General features: G+C 54.9%; 1 protein-coding gene across 2 annotated transcripts; it reads right to left on the bottom strand.

The window, feature by feature from the left end:
• Window positions 1–812: 812 nt before the first annotated feature.
• On the bottom strand, window positions 813–20,470 carry CYP26B1 (cytochrome P450 family 26 subfamily B member 1; the record flags this gene model as incomplete). Of its 2 annotated transcripts, XM_082315255.1 has the most annotated exons (6): window positions 813–1,205; window positions 2,153–2,434; window positions 3,121–3,276; window positions 4,318–4,593; window positions 17,753–17,977; window positions 20,267–20,470. In XM_082315255.1, the coding sequence occupies 6 exons, from the start codon at window positions 20,468–20,470 to the stop codon at window positions 813–815; spliced, it is 1,536 nt and encodes a 511-aa protein (XP_082171381.1). The 2 variants fall into 2 exon arrangements, with proteins under 2 accessions (XP_082171381.1, XP_082171382.1); XM_082315256.1 differs by lacking the exon at window positions 17,753–17,977.
• Between the last annotated feature and the right edge of the window lie 1,994 nt (window positions 20,471–22,464).

Raw genomic sequence — 22,464 nt, 5'->3', positions numbered from 1 at the left:
AAACTCAACAAGAAAAAACGTATACCCCCCCACCCAGAGCCCTAAATGCAAAATGCATTTTGCAAAATGCAAATATGCACTTGTCCGAGGCCTCAGAGGGACGGCTCACCATCCGTTCGGCCCCAGACGAAACACCACAGGGTTTTTCGGTCCCGCAGCAGAGGCAAAATGGCAGCACCCCCTCCCCAGCCTGCCCCGGCACCAGCGGGAGGGGGAACAGGAACAAGCATTGCTCGTGTCCCCCTCATCAAGGAAAGCCTCCAAAGCCCCAAAACAAAAAACAACTGAACAAATGAAAAAAAAACCCAAACAAAACCAAAAACAAAACACTGTTATCACCAGCTAATTTAACACTGTTAAAAAAAAAGATCAGAGGCCACCCAAGAGCCACCCCAGGATGCCAGACCTCTGATTGCCGGCTGATTTCCAAAGCCTTTCCCACAGTCAGGCCTTTGCAGCGCTCCTCCTCGCAGCAGAAGTGTTTTATAGATATTTATATATATATATTTATAATATTTAGATACTGTGTATGGTCAGACATCCCAGCTCGACTTGGGTTTTGCGACTCTTCCTCCTTCCGAATGAAAAGAGATGCGCGACGACACCCCAACCTTCTCCGCGCCCCGCGGGAAGAGCAAAACGGTTTTGGCAGCTTCACTGGTGGAGAAAGCAGTCCTGACCTGGAGGGTCTGTGAAGCGAGCGTCATGGAGAAGCTTCTCGTCCCTCTCTCCTCCCCTTCTGTTCATCCCCTTGCCCCCACCCCACCCCTCCGTCCCCCGGCCACCCGTCCCTCGTGCCACCGGCATGGGCTTTACACCGTCGCCCCCAGCATGGCATCTGTCCCCGTCAGGATCTCGTTCTGGTTGGAATCCAGTCCGAAAAATTTGACCTTGAGTCCGTCGACCGGGTGGACCACAGGCACCAGGGTGATTTTGGGAAAAGTCCTGGTGGCGAGCTCGAAGCGGCTGGTGCTGGCCAACTCGATGGCCAGCGCCTTGAGGAAGAGCTTGGCCAGGTGCTTGCCCAGACAGGTCCGTACGCCTCCTCCGAAGGGGAGGTAGTGGAACCTGCCATCCTTGTCTTCGCTTCGACCCTGCCCAAAGCGGTCAGGGTCGAAGACGTCCACGTCCTTGAAGACGGGGGCGGTGTCGTGGGTGTCCCGGATGCTGTACATGACGCTCCAGCCTTTGGGGATTTGGAAACCCTGCAGAGGAGAGGGAAGGGGTGGAGAGAAAACCAGAGCGAGTCAACCCTCCTGCAAAGGGAGAGGGAGCGGGAGAACAAGATAAAGCCATTTCACTTTGTCTGCTTTTTCCCATTTTCTTTGGGTTTATTACTCGAGCGTGATGCAGATTTAAAAGAAAACCAGAGAGCACAGCGCAAAGGGCTGGGAGATGGGAATCCTATGTTTATTCCTGCCTCTATCCCAGGGACCCGCCAGATGATCCGTTGCTATTTATTTGCTTTGCGGTCGCTGGCAGGAGTCGCCTACCCGGAACCCCGCAGTGCTCGACGGCCGCCGGGCAAAGGGAAGCAGCTTTTCTCGCACCCGTGCCGTGCCCCGTGCACAGGCCAGCCCTCCCCAGAGCATCCCATGGCTTTGCTCCCACCCTGCTGCCTGTCAGCCCCACACACCCAACGCACATGTCAGGGCCTGGGCGATGAGAAACGGGGAGGATTTATCATCCCCTGAGCTCTTTAAAAGGTTTCCAACTCAAATCATTACATTAGTAGGATTTACAGCAACAAGCCAGGTCTCAAGATTTTGTTTCGCTAGTAGGAAATTCCAGCCATTGCGATGAGTAATCCGCCTGTCATCCAGCAGCCTGGAGATGCCCTTTGCAGTAAACCTTTCCCTTGTCACACCCCAGTTTAGTGTTTGGCGTCAACCATTGTCACGAGTTGCTCTTTGAAGCATCACGCCTGTCTCCTCTTTGACAGCCCGAGCACATCCCTTCCCTGCCATGGGCCAGATCCCATCACCCTCCTCTGAATCCAGAGCAATTCCACTTCCCATCACCAGGAGGACCTGATTTGTCCTCCCTGAGGTCTCATCTAAGTCAGGCTCAAGCAAGCTTTGCCACAACACGCAAAAAGCTGTTTTGAGGAGCTCACGGTGCAGCCGCACCCCGGAGAGATGGCAGTACTCACATCCAGCTCGAAGGTTTGCAGCACCGTCCGGTACCCCCCGGAGATGGGGGTGAAGAGGCGAAGCACCTCCTTGATGACGCAGTCCAGGTAATGGAGGCTGCTGATGTTGTCGAGCCGGAGGGAGCCCTCGCAGATGCAGCCGTTGTGGAGGATGCCCTTGCTGCGCAGCTCCTCCCGCAGCTTCTCCAGGACCCGGGGATGTTTGAGGAGCTGCATGATCAGAGAGGTGCTGGCGCTGGCAGTGGTGGCATAGGCGGCAAAGATGAGCTCCAGTGTGCCATCCTGAAAGACAAGAGCAAAGCCAGGGTAAGACACTGGGGATGGACAGACAGACAGGCCAGCAGCCACGGCACGTCAAGGGACAGGCATGCAGGCTGCCATGGAGCATTTTTTTCACCAACAACTCTCCAGCCTGGTCATGTCTAACTGCAAGGTCCCTCCTTGTGCAGGCACACATCTTGGACACCCACCATGGGGAGCTTCCCGCAGAGCCTTGGAGGGTGCTGAGGACCAGACAGGCAGGAGAAAAAACCCTGGGGATGGCTCGATAGCACATGAAGGACTAGTTATGCCATGACCCTGCTGCAGATAACAACCTGCCGAGGGCTCATTTGCCCTGCAAAGGAGGCACCATAAAACTGGATGGGTCAAGGGGTGAAGCTGGTCAAGGCTGAAAGGTTCAGCAAACTTATACAGTCTTGTGGTATTCCCTGGAAATACTTTTTAGAAAGGGCTGAGCATGATCTGCAAATAAATACAGCCCATAGGAAAGCAACTGGCTTGTTGGCACCACAATCCACCAGATCAGGATTCACTTGCAGCTCCAACATGTTGTGGTCCCCCGGCTCTCACTGACCATCTCAGGTCTGCCCCAAAAAATCCTCCTTACAACAGCTCGCACTTTGCTCTTTGGGGAGCCCCTGCCCTGAGCACAGCAAGGACAAGGTGACCACGGGGAAGATCTTTACCTTCAGCTCCTGCATGGTGAGCTCCTTGCCATGCTCTTTGCCGCTCTCTATCAGGATGTCCAGCGCATCGGCGTAGTCCTTGCCCTGTGTGTTCTGCAGTTTCTCCTGAATGGCTTTCTCCAGCCCTTTCTGCAGTGTTTCGCGTGCCCGGATGCCCTGCGGAGTGGGAAGCCATCAGACCACGCAGGACACAACGCTAGCAGCACCATCCCCAGCCCAGCATCCCCAGGAGCTGGACACGTGCTCAGGACAACATGTCTAAGTAATACAACTGCAATTGCAGATGCTCAAAGAGAAGAATAAAGACTCTGAAGTTGTTCCATGGGCAGGAGGAGCAAGCCCCGAGCGGGCGAGATTACAGGCAAGAGTAATCAGCACCTACGTGCAAATGATAGGTCTGATGTGGGAGCCCCAGTACTGCACCAGTTCACAGGCCTCTGGCTCACCCTGGGATGTATGGCAATCCCTGGGAAAATTGTCTCACAAAGGAAAGTCAGTTCATCCCAAAGGATCCTCTTCCCGGGACTGTAATGGGCTTCCCGAGCAATTTTATCACCTGGTCTCAGTAAAGCAATTCCTGAGTGCAGCTGCACTGGGCTAACCTGCTGCTGCAAACGCTTCGGGGCTGCAAATGCTTGGGCTCATTCACATGGTCAAATAGCAATAACAAAATTTGCAGCGATAATCACAAAAATAAATTTCAAAGCCCCGTATTTCTGTTACCAAAATTCCCCATGAAAAGAATACAATTTTTTGTCTTTGGTTTTTGTTAGGTTTTCATTTTGCATCATTCATCAAAAACTTAGAATAATCCTTGGAATTAGAGGGTCCAATGACCTGTTTTGCCCTGGGGAGAGGAGAGAATAAACAGGAAAAAGGGCCCACAAACAAAAAAATACAGCAAAACTGCCAGTTACGAGTGAGGAAAAATTATGCATTAAATCTGGGCAAGTCCTGACTGTATTCTCCCTCGCATCGAACCGCACAGTCCCTAGCACTCTAAAAACCTATGAATGAATCTCCTTCTCCACTCTGCCAAAACAGGACTTTGTAGCCCAAAATGAACCTGCTGCTAGAGGTCAGAGGGTGAGAAGACATCCCACCGAGAACCTGTAGAGGTGGGGATTAGCCACCACCCCATTAATCCCAATAATTTGGTGTTATCAGCTGGTGGAGGACTTGACCTAAATCTCTTACCCTCCTGTAGCCGCTGAAGGGCAGATCCATGGGCAAGGAGAAGACATTCTCCACAAACTGCTGGTAGACCTCGAAGAGGCGGTTGAGCTCCTCATCGGGGATGCGGAAGCCCAGCAGGACACGGATGGCCATGCGGAAGGTAAGCTTCTGGGTCTCGTGGTAGACGTTGATGGACTCGGGGTTGCTGCTCCAGGCCCGAAGGGTGTCTTTGATCACCAGCTGGATCTTGGGGAGATAGCTCTCCAATGCCTCATGGCTGAAGATTTTGGAGAAAACCTACAAAAGAGAGTGAGCAGAGATTTCTACACAGCCCCAACACTCTCACCTTTGCCTTCTCTTGTAACAAGCTTCTGCCCACAAAAATTGACATCACAGGTCTCCTGTGCTGAGCAGAAGACTCATCATCATCCAGACTTCATCACCCAGAATCACCAGCTCCTAAAACAGCTGCCAAAAAGGGTCAATGGAGAAATATCAGCTGACAGATCCTCCGCAGGCTGATCCCCACCACAGCCATCACGAATGATGGGCAATAACCCGGTGCAAAACAGAGACGGGAGGAAACGCTTCACTCCACGCATGGCAGGATGGATGGAGCCGGCTTTCCCACAGCTCCATGTCTCATGGCTCCCACGTACGTTCATCTCACGATTTGGATGCTACTAATACATCTCTTCCGCAGGGATTCTCTAGTGTCTAACATTATGGTTGTGCACACGTGCAGACACACAGAAGCTTTTCTCTCAATGGGAAGTATCAGCAGATTCTCCCACCTCTCAATCACTCTTTTTTAATATATGTAAAAAATTAAGTAAAATAATTATTTTGAGGCATTTAGTATCGCTGTGAAATCTGGCTGAACTTAGACAGGGGTTCAAGTGGGGAAGAGAGGCACACACGTACCCAGAGGCTGCGATCGCACACGGCTCATTTCCTTGGGAAACCGGGCAAAAAACCTGATGTCAGTAGACAGTATTAATTTGAGCTCTGCGAGTAAACACTGCGCAGGAGTGGGCCTCCCCAGGTCTCCGATGCTAACGGCTCCTTACTCCAATTTGGGCCAGGGCCCGTGCGTTGCGCGAGGAGCTCAGCAATGCCAGGAATGTCCCTTCAGCCCTCCCCGGCGCAGCCCACAGCACACGCTTTCATTCGGCATCCCCGCCGCATCCCTCCCAGAGTGCACTGGAGGAAAAAGTGCTGTTTGTTTATTTTTTATTAACCTACACACACACACGGGGCAGCACGCACACACGCACCGCCACATGCCAGGCCTCCGGGAAAATCAAATTAGAACAGGCTCCCAAGGAGGGAGCTGCAAGCCTGCATAGCCTCCACCGGTGGCCGGTTCCCGGGGGGGGTCAATGCACGGTGGGGGAGCTGCAAAGTTATCAAACCAACAAGAGGAGAGAAATCAAAGCCGCCCCCTCTTTCCATGAGCGCCGGACTCGCTGGAGCTGTAAATGTGAGAATTTCCTCCGCAGTCAGCACTCAAAGGGAAAGGTAACATTTTCCTGGCTGCGACCCCTCATTGCTAATGCACATCGTTCGCTGGGAGTTTGTTTGGTGAAATAACACCTCTGTCCCCTTGCAGCCCCGGGCAGGAGGCTCGACAAGAGCCACTTCATAACGAGCTGCGCTTGGGCTGAGCCCCGAGTAAAACTCATCGCACAATACACGGTGGAGCAGAGCCTGGAGGCTCCCCATGGAAATATCAGCATGCAAATGGAATGGTAGGAGGGATGGGAGAGAAAATGCAAGCAGACCAATGCACAGATCTGCCTGCAGACAGACAGCCGTCCCCGGATGGCTACGCAGAGCAGAGGCATGAATGAACGGAGCGGAGGAATGAATGAACAAACAGCGGGGCCGCGGTGAGATCACGGCGAGCGTGCAAGACAGTGTGGCTGCCACTTTCTGCCGCCTCTCCGTGCTTCACAAGCTATTTTTAAGCCTGGAAAGGGCAGCGATGCTCAGGCAGACCTCCCTGGGTGAGGGGGTGTAAAAGCAGCCGCTCGGAAAAGCAAAGCTGGAGGTGCTAAAGCTGAGCCCCTTGGCTGCCTGGGGAAGGTACAAAGGAGCTGGGAAAGGGCCGGTTCCTGGTGGCCACGAGCAGGACACCAGGCTTTGATGCAGTGCCGGCTGGAGGAGAGCTGGCAGCAATGAGCTGCTCGACAGGGATGGGACAGGACCTCCTGAGTGTGGCCGGCAAAGGGACACCAATGTCTCCCCATCCAGCTGGTGTCTGCCCTTCATCCACGCTGTGGGGTTTGGGATAAGAGTAGAGGCTCCCAGTGAATCTCCCTGCTCTCCCCAAACGCTTCCCGCGACTCAGTTTCTCCAGCTGAAAGCAGAGCCGATGAGGGGACAGCCGCTGCTTAAGGAGCACCGAGGCTACAGCCCTGCTTGGAGCCGCCGTCCCGATGGAGGTGGCCCCTGGGGCTCCTGACCTGGAGCAAACCCTGTCCTTCCCCAGCTCTGCCCAGCATCTCCCACAGGCAAAGTGCTTGGGGACCCCCTCCACCCTGCAAAAAGTACAGCAGCCCAAGAAACGCCTCTGGTCCCGCTGCGCGAAACTGCTGCGGTGGGGCAGAGAACCAGACCGGGGCCAGATCCACACCCCACGGACCAAGACAGACCCTGAAGAGGAGAGCGCCTGTCCCAAGGAGCGGTGTGCAGCAGAGGCGCAGAGGAGGGGACCCCCAGGAAGAGAAGACTGAGCCCCTGTGGAGGTCAATGCAGCACCTGCCCAGCCTGAAAAAGCAGGAGCATTTAGCACTGGGGGGTTAGGGGGGATTTTTTTCTTTTTTGCTGTTTTTTAAGCTGTTCTTTTGCTGGCAGGCTCCTCCAGCCCCAGCCAGCTGCACCCCACATCTGCCGGAGCCTGCAGCTCCCGGCCATAGGGCCGGCCGACACCGCGAGCCCTGGCCACGCTGCCAGCTCGCTGCAACATCCCGTCCGCTCGCCGCCGCTGCGCTCCACGCCGCCTAATCCCAGATGTCAGCGGATCCTTCCCCAGCCAGACACAAGTCTGGATCCCCTTCCAGTCACCTCCAGTTCAACCCTGCATCTTTCCAGTTGATTAAAAAGGAGGAAAAGGCAGCCAACTTTCCCCGACAAACCTCCGCACGTTTCTAGCCTACAATTCCTGCGCCCTCTAGTGAAGCCGAGCCGAACGTCTCGGCCGCTGCCGGAGCAAGACCAGGCAAAGCCAAGGAGCATCGGTGCAAAAAAAAGTAGTTCCTGAGCTGCCAAGAGGCAAAATCAGCTCTAAGGGGATGCTCGGCTTTGCTAACACCGAGATGCAATAGCCATGGTGGGGGTCCGGCCAGGTGGCCTCAGCAGTGGTGCCAGGGCAGTGGCCAGGACTTTCCAGGGATGCTAGAAAACAGCCCCCGTTTTTTTCACATTTTGATATGTCCCAAAAGAACCAAGTCTGGGGATTTGCTCTGTCTGGGGGCATTCATTTACACACACATGCTCACCCCGCGCCGAGGGAGAGACCACCACCCAGCAAGCCTGGCTGGAAACTTCCGAATCCATCTCATAGTGGAAACAGGATATTTAAAGATTTATGGTTTTCCTAAGGCAGAAAATTCCTTCTCAGTGTCTCAGCTGCAGGATCTCCTGGAGAGGTCCAGCTCCCTGTGACAGCCAACTGCCCCCGGTCCCAGCTGGAGAATACCCCAGCCCCATCCTTAAACCACACCGAAGAGGAGAGGGCATTCCAGTGAAGAGCTCTGAACTTCAACCCACAGTGTTTTCATGTGTAGCAAAGGCTTTGTTTGGTGGCTGGGGTGGAGACGAGTTAGCAAGGACGATGCTTTTCATTGTGTTACCCCTCCTTGGTGCTGGCCAAGCCTCCCCATGCCAAGCACAAGCCTCAGCCTCTGCCTTTTGCTGACCATGGTCTCCCCTGCTCCCACCCAGCACATCAGCACGGCAAAGAGGGCACGGAACTTTTCCTTCCTCCCCTCCAGGAGGAAAACTTATGCTTTGGGATCAGACACCTGTGTCTCATCCAGCCCGCGCTGGCCAGAGCTGCTGGCCCAACCAAACGAAGGCACAATTAGTGTGGAGATGTTTTCATGAACCAATTTGGCACCCGCCGGTGGCTTGGCCGGCGGGACATGTTAGGAAGCATCCAAAGCAGCGTCTCAACCTGGAGACATACTATTTCTTCCTACGTTTCAAAGTCCAGGCAGTGTCTGTCCCAACCCTGTCCTGTCTCCACGTTATAATGGATGTCTGCCTCTCTCTGGCATCAGATGCAGGGCTGTCAGATGTGGAGCCCACTGCCATGCTCCAGTGGGCTTGTAAACCATGATATTTTTGGAGCGGGATGAGAAGGCTCATGGGCAAGAGGCTGCCCTGGCATCAGGAGCACAGGCAAAGTGAAAACATGGCAAAAAAGTTGTGAAGACTATGCAAGGCACCGCAAAGAGCAGAGGACCTCCACAAAACCCCGCCACTGCCCTGACACTCTGCCGCCTATTTATAAAGGGCTTTGCCTTTCACAGGCACATAGCAAAGAGCTGACACCTTTTCTCCCTGTGCTGTAATTGGAAAACAGAGCACATGGACCACTCCAAGGTCTCCTGCCATGCTGCATCATGGGAGGAATTCAGGCCCATTGAGAGGGAAAAGCCAAGAGTTTCAGCTCCCAACCACCCAAAATGAGCAACGCTGCACCACGCAGTGTGCAGGTGAGGAGCGCGGGTGTCTCGGGGGAGCTGAAGGCAGCAACCTCTCCCAGGGAGAAATGCAAGAGCCCCATGAATGCTGCGACCCATCTCCAAAGGGAGTCTGGTTACAGTACCTGGAGTCTCCAAACTCGGCCCAGCTGAAGAAAAGAAATGGAGTGCCTTTGCAAAAGGCAGTTTTACTGAAATTCAAATGATTCTCAAAAAAATGTTCTGGAAAAAAAATTAAAAGTCATTTCAGCATCCTTGGGCCAAGTTATGATCATCATGCACCTTTCAGGACTGACCATACCCCTAATTTTAAAAATTTTTTTGAGACATCTAGGGTTGTGAGAAACTCTAGCATTTCATACTTCCACTTGAGTTCAGAATAAAAACGAGCCCAGGCACCCCATTTCCCCATGGTTCACAAATCTCCATGTCCACACAGCTGTCCTGCAAACCCTCCACATGGCATGGGAGACTTTGCTTTCAATCCAAAACCTTTACCAGGCTATCAGGTTAAAGAGGCTGTGATGCAAAGGCTGGGGGCGAGAGCAGGGAACAAGCAGGACATCCTACATCTCTATCAGCACCCTATATCTGTCTCGGCACCCTCCTCTGCAAAACTGCCTCGTGTCTCAAAAAAAACAACGCCAGCACCAGCAAAATGCAACCAGCTACCTTCAGCAATTCAGGCTTATTAGCCCACTTTATGGGGATACCTAAACGCACTGCGGTTTTTCAGCATCTGTGTGCCTACACCACCTCTGAAGTGCTGCTCCAAGTGGCCTACCCCCATCTGTTCACGAGGAACCAGTGCATCTGAGGAGAGCAAAATGCACCTTACGTATCGTCACTGCTCTTCAAGGAGGGAACCAAGGACAGGGAGGGAAAGAGAAAGAAGATAGCACATCAACGGATAGTGTGGGGGAGTTGTGTCCAGACAGAAGGGATTAGAAAGGTGGGATCAGCTGGCCAAGAAGAGGTCCAACAGGGCATGCACCCACTGCCTGTGGCTGGTGTCTTTGGCTGGAGTTGTGGAGAAGGAGCATCCTGCAAACCCACCAGGCACACCGCTGCATGGTCAGAGCAGCCGTTCACCAGTATCAGAGGGCTGGGTTGAGCTGGGATGGGCTGTCTGTTTGGTTTTGGACCACGTACTAAATCCCAGATCTGTGGTGTGGAGATGAGAGTTTACCCAGAGCTAAAGAGGAGGAGAGCAGCTTGCCCAGGCAGCAGGGATAGTGCCCTGTCCACCAGTGCAGAGCCAAGGAGGAGAAATATTAAGACAAAAGGTCCCTTTTTGCTGTCCCCATGCATCTTCCTGGAGCACGGAGTGGGGACCAAAGGGAAGGGACCCCACACGTTTAAGTAACCCAGAGCATGGACTCTCCTAGAGACAAAGCCAGACTTGGCAAAGAAACCAGCCTCAAGTGCTCTTCCATGGGAGCACTTAGTCCTTGGTCCTGCCAGGTGTTCCACAAGCTGGGAGTGGAGCAGAGCGCGAGGGGTGGCCACGCTCACAGAGGGGATGAGAGGGAAACACCCGCCCCATCATGCAGCCCACTCCCTCCCAAAGGTGAAATAAATACGCCTTTCCAAGCACGCGTGGTCACTTAGGAGAAATAGGGGAAGATGCTTGGAAAAGCATGTCCTCCAGTAGCTCTGCCACCGAAATCCTGAGTAAGGTCTTGCAAGACCTCCATGCCTCATATGGGGCTGAGCACACATCTGACGGCACGGAGGTGTCCCCGCTTATCAACCCGTGAGCTCCTCCAGACTATCAATGAGGCCTCTTCTGAGCTTTAAGCTAAGCCCAGGGAGGAGATGACAAGGGCTGAGATGACCCAAGGCCACCCTACAAAATTAAGGAGAAGGAAGTTGAAGAGCAAGCTGGCTGACAGATATATTTAGTGGTAGAAGTGCCACCTGAGAAGTAATGGAGAGTATCGTTAATCTGAAACAAAGCACTCAGTCCCCAGAGGGATGAGCGGGATATTACAAACCACAACTTAGCAGGTTGCTCGAGCTGCTTGGAAGGACGGAGTATGATGCAGTAGAAAACCAAAGCTACACAAAGACAGCGTAGGATGGATCCTGAGCCTGAAAAGCTCCCTCCACATCTCTGGGATTAGCTCCTGGCATCCCCCATTCCCGCTCTGAAGTGGAGCCTGGACCCATGCAGAGCTAGGGGCTGCAGATTGCAGTTCATAGAATCGTTAAGGTTGGAAAAGACCCTTAAGATCGAGTCCAACCGTTAACCTATCACTGCCAGGGCCACCACTAAACCATGTCCCTCAGCACCACATCTATCCGTCCTTTAAATCCCCCCAGGGGTGGGGACTCAGCCCCTGCCCTGGGCAGCCTGGGCCAGGGCCTGACAGCCCTTTGGGGGAAGAAGTTTTTCCCAATACCCAACCCAAACCTGCCCTGGCGCAGCTTGAGGCCGTTCCCTCTCATCCGTTCCACCCAGTGCAGAGCATTGCAGCCTGAGGAGGGGTTTCATCTTCTCTGTGCCTCACAGGACATCCAACAACTTCCATCCCAGGTGACACAGAAAGGTAGAAAAGCCTACATTAAAGAGGTTCAGCTTGCAGGGTATTGTACAGCTCCTGGGCTGTAACCGCGCTCCGACACGGCACAGCTTCTCAAAGCAGGGTCTGAGCTTGCAGGGCATTTTGGGGTGGAAGGCGCTATGAAAAACGCATGAAATTTGTCTTTCAGCCAGGAGCGCCTGCGCTTTGCTTTTTTTTTTAATCCATTGGAATTACTCTGGATTTACACCACTGTAGATGACAGCGCTATTTGGTCTAAAGTCAATGAGCCAACCTAGCTGACAAATTCTTCCCCAAGACCGCGAGCGGGAGCCCTCCTGCGTCAATGAAAGCCTTTTCTCCAGCTCCAGTGGCTTTTGCCCATGGGTTAAAGCTCACGGGGCAGCAGCCCAACGCGGACGGACCGAGAAGGAGCTGGAGCCGGGCCAGCGGATGGCAGCTGGAATCCAGCCCGCTTGAGCTGACCGATATGATCTGGGGGGGCTCGGATGGAAGGGGATGGTTTCTTTTCCACCGTGGGATTTAAAAGTCACACGGAGGAGGGTGGCGGGGCTGGGTGGAAACGAAAGACAAACAAAAAAACCTAAAAAAACCCCTCTTAACAACTTGGGTCAGGGTTTTTTGTAGCGTGAAAGGTACATTCCCGCCGCTTCCCATCCCTCCTTCCTCCTCCCGCCCCTCTCCCCCGTCTCCCTCCTTCCCTCCCTCCCCCCCAGTCCAGCCCACAGCAGCTGGTTTATATTTGGCTGTAAATTTATGGCCCCTTTTGTGTTCTTAATCCTCTTGCAAACTATATTAAAGCCTCAGACCTTTCTACTTGGTGCTAATAAGCTCAACACTTGTATGCCTCCGAGGCAGAACATTAATTGTGGTGTGTTAATGAATGATGTAGTTTTGGACAGTGAGACAAAACAGGCCGTTTCTCTGCACCACTGTCTGCTTCCTCCTCGAGTCTCCGGGTCTAGGATGTCTACCCAGCCCACGGACTGCTTTTATTTTATTCTTTCTTTTCCTTTTTTAAGCTAGCTGTGCCTATTTTGGGATTACTATGCTGGAACAGAGCACGGGCCCGGCAAGTCCAGCACTCTCCTGCCAAGGCTGGATGCTTCCGAGGAAAGTCTGAGTCCCACCTTCCCCGTGCACCGTAGCACAGCCGCGCCGGCAGCGCCTGTCCTGCACGGGGAAACTCCTTCCTGGCCCCGGGCGCTGCTTAATCTCGACCTAAAACCTAAGGGCCGTGCCTCCTGGCCGTTTCCAATTCCCATTTCCTTCTCCACCGAGATGCTGGGGTCCCTCGCAGGCAGAGGCACAGGAGCGCCTCCCTCTCTGCTGAACTTCAACTTCGCACTGGCCTTACATCCCATAAAACCAGAGCCCATGCTATCACCATGCCTAAGAGCAGATCTGCTTTGCCTTCGTTACAGCTCGTATTGACCCAGGGACTGACACTTCCAAAAGACACGCACGGTAAATTGGGAGTGACTGCACTGATTTCACTGGGGTTTCATGGTTATGAATGGGAGCTCATGGGTATAAGCGGGAACTGAAGATGTCTAAAGGGACAGATCTAGGGCAAGATGTGAAACAGATGGAGTGAACAGCCAGACCGGGACAGGGTACGGCAGAGGCGGCATGGCTGCGCCACCCAAACAAGAGCAGGATGGGGATAGCACCGGCGCGTGGAGCAAGGAGCACCCTCAGCCAGGCACCGTCCCCAGTCACCCCTTCCCTACCAGTTACTGTAGGAGAGCAGGTGCTCCCTTCCCTTGGGACGTGTCACGTCTGACCCCAAGGGATGATGTGCATCCTTCATGTAATGAAGAGGGGCAGGGATCTGCCACCAAAAAGCCAGAGCAAAGACATGCCCATGCTCAGCCAGACGTGAGAGCAACGTGGCTGCTCCCGCCAGGAACCTGCAAGGTGATTTCGAGACAAAAATGCCACCGCGGAGGAATGAGCTGCAGCACGGGTGGCCCAGATCCCTCTCCGACATCAACATAAACTCCATGACCCAACAGCAGTAACAGCCTCTCAGGAGATATTTATCTCAGGAGGGAGGTTGAGGGGTTTTGGGTTGCTTTTGTTTACTACTTGTAAACTGTTCTTATCGACCAGCTTCATCTCAGGCCAAGGACAGAGCCAACGCTGATGACATCTGCAACAAAGTGATACCCCTGACGCAGGCAAGCCCTGCTCCCAGCCCTGCGCTCACCCTCCGTCCCGCCCCACAAGCTGTCACGTCCCTGGGCAAAGTCGCCTTTATACCCAGAGACCCCCTCTCTAATAATTGGAGAGTTCATTTCCCAAAAGGGGGAAGTTTTCTCCAACTTATATTAACTTTGACAGCTTCCTGCAGGGGAGCTTTAATAAATAGGGGATGGGAAAGCAGAAAGCTGCCATAGCCACCGGCTTGTTAATATGGCTTTGTTCCTCCTGAGCCCCTTTCACATGTGCATCTCGGAGTCCTTTATCAACACCTACGGGATTTAAGCGCCTGGGATGGAGAAGAGGATATGCATTTGCTTTATGGAAGGGGATATTGAATCTGTACAAGATCCTGAAAAGGAGCTGAGACAGGGAAGCAGCAAACCTGAGAGAAGAGCTTGAGACTGAATTGTCTGACCCGGCTCTGATCCCACCACCGTCATGGGGAAAGTGTCCTACAGCAGATCCAGTAGCGATAGCTGCAGTTTGCTGGTCTTGAAGTTGCATTGAGAGCTAAATCTCTTTGGAAAGCTTTGCAATACACGGCCAGCAAAACAGCCAATTTCAATGGCAAGCTACCAGAAACATCATGCAAGAACATGTTGGGTTTAAAGCTCTTTGCTAGAGCTTGTCTTCACATCTCGGTGGCAATCTGTCCCATCGAGAGAACACCATGGCTCCATTGCCAGGGAATGATGAAAGAGTATCTGCCAGTGCTGCTGCCAGTAAGTGCAACTCCACGGGCTTATAGAAAGACGATGAGGACTTATTGCAGGTGGTTAAACCTTGGTGGAACATGAGCTAGAGATGACCCCAATGGGTCAAGTTGCAGAAGAGGGTAAGCACATGGGGTTCCATGCTCCACCTTTCCTCATGATGGCTAGCACCCTACACCACAAGCTGCCTCACGAGAAATTATACCTCACGTACACTTTCGGGCAAGACCAGAAAAAGAGAAACCACTTAAGAGAGAAGGCTCAAGCTTAGAGATGGGGTAAAAAATAGAATTTGAGAGCTGGACGGAGCTACCGCTCCAGAAAGCCCCACAATACTTCAAACTGAATTACCCACAACCTAAAAGGTTTCCCAGGAAATACTACTGGTCTTCTCCATGGAGCTTTCAGACTGCTCCGATTCTTTTAATATTTTCTATTAATACCAGCATTCTTACTATGGAAGTGGGCAAAGTCTGTGAAAAACGCTGTCTTCTGCCAACAGGTTCTTTGCTCAGTGCCCCAGCAGGCCAAGAGGAAGGTACAGACCGGGTACCCAAGAGAAAAACTTCTACCTAGAAGGAGAAAGTTTAAATCTTAAATCTAGGGCTTCCACCTCAGACCTCTCGCAGTCTCAGCAGCAGGATGGGGAGAGTTAAAAGTCAACACCACTTAACAGCAGCAAAAGCTCAGGGCTAACGAGCTCAAAAGACGCCAGTAGAAGGCACCTGGCCTGGAAAAATCTTTAATCCCGTCATTGCGATCTCACCGAGAACAAAATTATCTATTTTCTTCCTGTTAGAAGCAGGTTGCCCTTTTCTCCGCATGCGCAACTCACCCGGCCCAGGGCGAGGGATGGTTTGCGTGGGGGAGAAGGTGAAGCAAGCGGCTGCTGGGCTCAGGGAGCACCCAAGGGTGCGTGACGCGTGAGATGCTCGGCTCCGTGAAAACAGCAATTAAGAGGAGACCAAGTGAAGGAATCAGAATAACCTCCCGTTTTCAAAGGGAAGGGAATCAGCTGAGCCCAGTGTCCCCAACCCCATGCCGCTGAAAGAGAAAGCTTAAAAAATAATTAGCTACTCCAGCATCCCCAGTCCTGCTGATACGGGGGAAGCGTTTGCTCTCGGGTACGCCAGAGCTCAAAGCAGAGGCAAGGTGCGCAAGCAGGAGCAGGCATGGGTGGTCCCGGGACAGTGTTTTGCCAGAGTACCTGTTCTCAGGAGGCTTTAGCCACCCCTTAAGGAGGAATTAGGATCCTGGCCAGCTTGGGATCGTGCATGATGCCGAAAATCGGGAAGGCAAAAGGGTTTTGAGGAGGGGAATGGAGATCCAGACCAGACCTGGGGCTCAGAAAAATCTGAAAGCATTGGGATTCACAGTTTAGGGTGGGACATATATTTCCCGCTAGGTAAAAACACCAGAGTGAGAGCATCGGGTGTAAACATCGAGGGAGAGAGGCTCTCCCCTTCCTACGCTGCTGGTATCGCTCGCTGCTGGTGACGGCACTCCCCATCTGAGCTGTGGTACAAATTACAAGTCCATCAGGATACCACAGAGGTCAGGCCTCCCTTTTCCATGACCCCATTCCCATAACCCACGCTCTCCTCGCCTCCCCCGCTGTCTGTTCCTGAGGTCTGAATTCCGCGGTTTTATTAAGGCGATCGCAACCAAAGGCCTTCAGCTACTCTCTTTTCAGTAGCAAAAAATTATCTTGCTGTGCAGAAGATAAAAGAAGCAGCGAAGGAGCATAGAGGCACCTTCAAATCGCTGGCTGCTGCCGCTTAACCCTCCCTTAATAGGAAATAAATAGGAGCCAAAGCTGCTGCCTTCCTCCCGCTGCCGGAGGAAAGCGCATCGCTCCCCATTTCCCTGCACCGCTCCCACCGCAAATTATGCTCCATGATGGAGGGAGCCCCACAAACTATCGTCCTTTCTCTTTGATGGAAAGGCTGGAAAAAATATCTCCCTCTGTAAGACAAAAAAGTAGCCTAATTGCAATTACGGCAGCGTAATTGCAAACACTGAGTTTGCCCGGGTCCCGGGTAGGGACTGACACCGCGTTTCTTGTGGCATCGCTCGAGTACCGGCCGCCAGCGCATTAAGAAATGTGACTAATGGGTGTCATGGGGTGTTTGTTTTCTCCTCTTCTCCCCTAAGAGAAAAGAGGGAGCGACTGGGTTTGGTAGGGATTTTATGGAAATATATACTCCGAAATAGGAAATCCTGCTGGAGCAGAGAGAGGAGCGCGGCCCTCGCCTCGGGGCAGGGACTGGGACGGCCTCTTGCCGCCGGGTACCGCGCTCCCCTTGCCACCAACGCCGCTCCGCACCGCAGAGCGGGGACAGACCCGTTGCCTTCACCCCAAATCCGCTGCCTGCCCCAGCCCAGCTGGGAAAGAGCCTGGCCCGTGGAGGACGGGGTGCGAAAGCCGTCACCCGTGCCGCCACGCCAGCCTGCTCAGGCCGTCACCTTTGCCACCGCCTGCGGGAGCTTTGCTGATGGGGGGACGCGAGGATGGCCCCCCACATCTGCTTGGGCTCAACGCCCCCTGAAACCAGGCTGCCTTAGCGCCTGCAAGGAGGGTCTCACCCCGGGACCACCGAGGGGGTGAGGCGAGGCAGGGCCCCGGGAGGGTCTCAGCCCCCCTCCAGCCCGCTCAGTCCCCCCCGCGCTTCATCCCGGGACCCCCATCAGCACCCCGATTTCCCTGAAATCCAACGCAACGCTCAGCACCGTGACACCCCCCCCCAGCAAGCACAAACCCCGCGGGGTCTCCCTGCAACACCCCCGATGGAGCCTGGATGGGGGGGGCCGCGCTTCGTGGACCCCCGCTCCCCCCCACCCCACGCCGCGCGGTGCCCCCCCACCGCCCGCCTCCCGCATCGCCCTTTTAAGAGCCCTCCGCGACCGCGCTCGCCTCTCAGCTCACGGCAGCCCCCGCCACGCGTGACACCGGTTACGGGGGGGCTGGGGGGGTGGTGATGGGGGGGGGAGAGGGGCAGCACCTCCGTCCTCAGCAGCAACCGGCGGGGCAGCCCCGCGTGTGACCCCCCCCCCGCTCACCCTCTTTCCTCCCCATCGCCCTTTTAAATTCCTCAAAGGCATCGAGCGCGGACACGGGAGGGGGGGGAGCACCCACGCAGGACCTCCCACGCACGGGGGGGGGGGGGGTCCGCGGGGAGAGGAGGGGGAAAAGAAGCGGGGGGGGCAGGTGGGAGAAGAGAAGGGGATCCCCCGCCCCTGGCGTGCCCCCACGCCCCGTCTCGCGTGGGAACCTCACCTTCCTCTTGTGGCGGTGGATGTCGCCGATGGAGTTGGCCACGGTGTTGGGCCCCAGCAGCATGCGGGTGCTGCGCGGCCACTCGGTGCTCACCAGGTGATGCTCCCCCATCAAGATCTTCCGCACGTTCTCCGCCCCCGTCACCCGCACCAGCGGCCGCCCCAGCAAGTGCGTCTTGAACACGTTCCCGTACTTCTCCCGCCGTGAAGACTGGAAGCAGGAGCCCTGCGTGGGGTGGGGGGAGAAGGGGGGGGAACACGGCGGGGGGGGGGGGGGGCGGTGTTACGGCACGGCCGCTCAGGCGCACCCACGCGTGGGGATCCCCACGGCGCGGCGAGAGGCGGCTGGGGGGGGGCCGTCGCGCCTGCAGGTCCGGGGGAAACCCCACGGGGTGGGGGGCAGAAATGGGGGAGAGCGGGGGAACCCCGACGTCCCACCCGCGAGCAGCCCGGCTCCCTCCGACGGGGCGCCCGGCGCTGCCGCCGCTCCTCCCGCCGCCCCGGCGGGGGTCGCTGCCCTCCTCCCCCTTCCTCCTCCTCTTCCTCCTCGCTTTTACTGCTACCTTTACCTCCCCTGGCACTTTTTACCTTTTTTTTTTCCCCTCCTTTCCCCCCCCCCCCTTTTTTTTTCCTTCCTTTTTTTTCGCTTTCTTTTTTCTTCCCCTTTCTTTTTTTCCCTTTCTTTTTTCCCCCCTTTTCCCCCTTTTTTCCTCCCTTTCTTTTTTCCCCCCTTTCTTTTTTTTCCCCCTTTCTTCCCCCCCTTTCTTTCCCCCCTTTTTTTTTCCTCTCCCCCCGCCTTTTTTTTTTTTTTTTTTCACTCAGGCTGAATTTACTCGAAAGGCTGCAATTTGCCTAAGTAAATCTCCAGATTTCAGAAGGCTTTAATAACTTTCCCACATGCTCCGGGGGCTTTTGTCGGCGAGGAGGCGGACGGAGCCGCAGGGGGGTGGAGGGGGTCCCCCCAAAAACCCGCTCGCGGGTGGGGAGGAGCGCTGCGAGCGCGGCAGCTCCGCGCCCCGCAGCGGGGCTGTGAGCGCGTTGTGTTTATTTTGAAACAAAAGCGCGGTTGTGAATTTCAGATGTTCAGGTGACCCTGTTTCTTGATCTACGTAAATATAATTAAAGTCCTTTTTGTGGCATTAATAAAGAGTTATTTGTACACCATTTCCAGGGCAGCACAAAGAGGACCTTTATGTGGGAGAAGTTTCGAATGGAGTCCAATTTATACAAAATTTTGTATTTTTAGCCCTGGACTCTGTTTGGACGGAGCCTGTGGAAAAGCGAGAACCCTTTTCTGGTCCCCCTGTAAAAATCTGATAAATTTCTTTAAAAAATAAAGCCCTATTGAGAGCGTGCCGTTAACCCCTTCGGCGCCGCTGGCGGGGCGGGGGCCGGCCGGGGAGCGGGGCCGCGGGGCCGGGCTCCCCCGGCGGGGCTTCCCCGGCGGCGGGGGGGGACAGCGGGGACACCGCAGCCCTGGCAGCCGGGCCCGGGCTGCCCTGCCCCGCCGCCGGCTCTGCCGTCCCCCCGGCGGTCCCGTCAATGAAACGCGACCTTCGCTGGCCGGGAGCATCCTCGGCGGGCTCCCATCTGCTTACTATGATGATGATGATTTTTATTTTGCGCTAGGAGGAGGGGGAGCGGGAAACCCTCGGGCTGATTTGCCTCGGGGGTTCCCTCCCGGGATGCTGCGAGCCCCGGGGTGCCCCCGGCCCTGCCCGCGGCTCCCCCCGGAGCGGGGCACCCCTCGGCCGCCTCCTGCCTCCTCTCCTCCGCTCTTTTTTTTTCATTTTTTTTCCCTCTTTTTTTTGGCAGTCACCCTCTCCCAGCGCGGTCCGAGGGGATCCCGCTCCGCCCGCCGCTGCTCAGCGTTTAGCGAGGTTAATCCCGGGTTAATCTACCGATTACCTCCGCGGGCTTCCCCCAGACCGGACCCGAGCCGGGCGGGTTGCGAACCCCGACGGGAGCAGCGCCGGGGACGGGGGCTCGGGGGGGGCTCCGAGCTCCCCGTGCCCCGTTACACGGCAGCGGGGTGGCGAGCGGGGGGACACGACCCGGCGACATCCCCCCTCGCCCCGGGGCTACCTCCCACCCCCGCCTTCATTATTATTAATTTTTTTTTTTTTTTTTTTTAAGGATTTCGGCTGGGATGGGGGGAGGGAAAGGAGGGGTTTGGCAGAGCGGGGGAGACCCCGAGCCTCTTCCCCGGCACCGGGCAGCCCCCGCCGGGCGAACCCCGCGATGCCCCGGCCGGGGAGCGCAGCGCGGCGGCCGCTCCGGGGCTCGGCCCCGCCGGGCCGGGCTCCCTCCGTTCCCCCCCTCCTTCCCCAGCCGCGATCAACCCCCGGCCCCAGCTGCCTCCCCAGCTCGCCGGGAACCCGCATGATGCAATCGAAAGGAAAAGAAAAAGAAGAAGAAAGGAAAAAAAAAAAAAAAAAAAAAGAGCCCTTAAAAAAAAAAAAAAGCCGGTCCCATCCCACCTTCCAGGGATGGAAGGGAAGGGAATCCTCCTTACCTGCAGGAGCCAGTGGAAGGTTTCTCCGATTAAAGGGAATCCCATAGAGCCTTTGGGGATTGGTAGCTTGCAGGTTTTGTCGCGGGTGGCAGCCCAGCGGAGCTGCCACAGCTGTTGGGACACGGCCAGCAGCAAAGTCAGTGACACCAAGCACGCGGCGAGGGTAGCCAGTGCCGAGACGAGATCAAAACTTGCAAAAAGCATATTTGGAAGAAGGAGGAGGAGGAGGGTGGGGAGAGAAACAGCCCCTTGACAGGCACCACACTCGCACCCACACACAGGCACGCAGGGAAAGAGGGCGATCGCGGAGCGCGGGGTGAAGCCCGCCGGGGGGGTCCTGGGGCGGGGGGGGCCGGGCTCGCCCCCCGCTCCGCCGGCAGGGTAGGAAACAACGGCAAAAAGGGGGGGAGAGGGGAAAAAAGGGGGCAAAAAAAAAAGGGGGGGGGGGCAAAAAGCTGTTTCTCCTCTGTCCCTCTCTGAAAACTTTGTTTGGAATAAACTTGACAGAGTGACACGGGCGAAAAAAAAAAAAAAAAAACCAACACAAAAAGAGAGGGGGAAAAAAAAATAAAATAAAATAAAAAACCCAAGAGAGACCCCAAAAGAAGGGGGTGGGGGCAACTGAGTAGCCAAAAACGCAAGAAAAAAAAATTGAAAAAGAAAAAACCCGGCGTGGAAAGAAAGAAAAAAAAAAAAAAAAGACCCCAAAAAGTCCAACTGCAGATGCTCTGGCTCTCCCTCGCTTTCAGGGCAAAGCCACACACACCAGAAGGGGAAAAAAAAAAATGAAAGAAGAAAAAAAAAAAAAAAAGGAGCGAGATTTTAAAAAATATTAAAAAATCATAAAATAATTCAGCCACGACCTGGAGAGATGGAAGAATTAAATAGCTATATATATGTATCTACACACACGGAGCGAGGCGGAGCGGTTTGTATCTCTATCTATATATATATAAATATATCTCTATAAATATATATCTATCTATATGCCGGTTATTTGTTAGCCCCAGACTTTTCACTCAGACTTCTGTGAAGAGGGAGGCAGGGCTGCTGGGTTTAGCCCCTCTCAATGTTGAGTTTAGAGTAAAAAAAGAAAGTCAATGTGTGTTTATATAGAGGCGGGGAAGCCGGGGCTGGGCCGGCCGCCAGCACGGCTGCTCCCCCCGCACACCCACCCACCCACCCGCACTTCAGAGGGCGCCGGGGGGGGCGGGCCGAGCCGGGCGGACGCGGCGCTGGAGCGTGCGAGCCCTGGCCCGCCGCCCGCCGCACGGTCACGCCGCGCTCCTCGGCCTCATCCTCCTCCTCCTCCTCCTCCTCCTCCTCCTCCTCCTCCTCCTCCTCTCCTCCTCCTGCGCCGCCGTCCGTACCTTCGGCCTGCGGAGAGACAAGCGCGGCTCAGCTCCGGCGACCACCCCACCCCTCCCCGGCTGATGTGCTCCCCCCTCCCCAAGTGATTCCCCCTCCCCAAAGCATCCCCCCCCCCCATTTAACCCTCAGTGATTCCCCCTCCCCAGAGCATCCCCCCCCCCATTTAACCCTCAATGATTCCCCCTTGCCATGATCCCCCCAACGTTTTCTCCTCCCACCCCTCATTTTCCCTTCACAATGACTCCCACCCCTCTTGATGAGTCCCCCTTGTGATGGTCCCCCAGTACTTAATCCTTAAGGATTTCCCCCTTGAGATGCTCCACCCAACATTTAGTCCTTAGTGACCCCCTCCTTGCAATGAGCCCCCCAATATTTAACCCTTAGTGACCCCCTCCTTGCAATGAACCCCCCAATATTTAACCCTTAGTGACCCCCTCCTTGCAATGAACCCCCCAATATTTAACCCTTAGTGACCCCCTCCTTGCAATGAGCCCCCCAACATTTAACCCTTAATGACTCCCTCCTTGCAATGATTCCCCCTAAGATTTAACCCTCAATGATTCTCTCCTTGCGATGCTCCCCCCAACATTTCATCCTTAACCATTTCCCCCTTGCAAGGATTCCCCCCCAACATTTCCCCCTCACAATGACTCCCACCCCTCTTGATGATTCCCCTTTGCGGTGACCCCCCAACATTTAACCCCTAATGATTCCCCCTTACAATGATCCCCCCAATATTCAATCCTTAATCATTTCCCCCTTGCAATGAGCCCCATGCTCTATTTAACCCTTAATGATTCTCCCTTACAATGATCCCCCCAATATTT

The sequence above is a fragment of the Platalea leucorodia genome (genome assembly GCF_965183815.1).
Source record: "Platalea leucorodia genome assembly, chromosome: 6".
Taxonomy (NCBI): domain Eukaryota; kingdom Metazoa; phylum Chordata; class Aves; order Pelecaniformes; family Threskiornithidae; genus Platalea; species Platalea leucorodia.
Note: the sequence above shows the minus strand (reverse complement) of the source record. Positions and strands in the feature narration are given on the sequence as shown.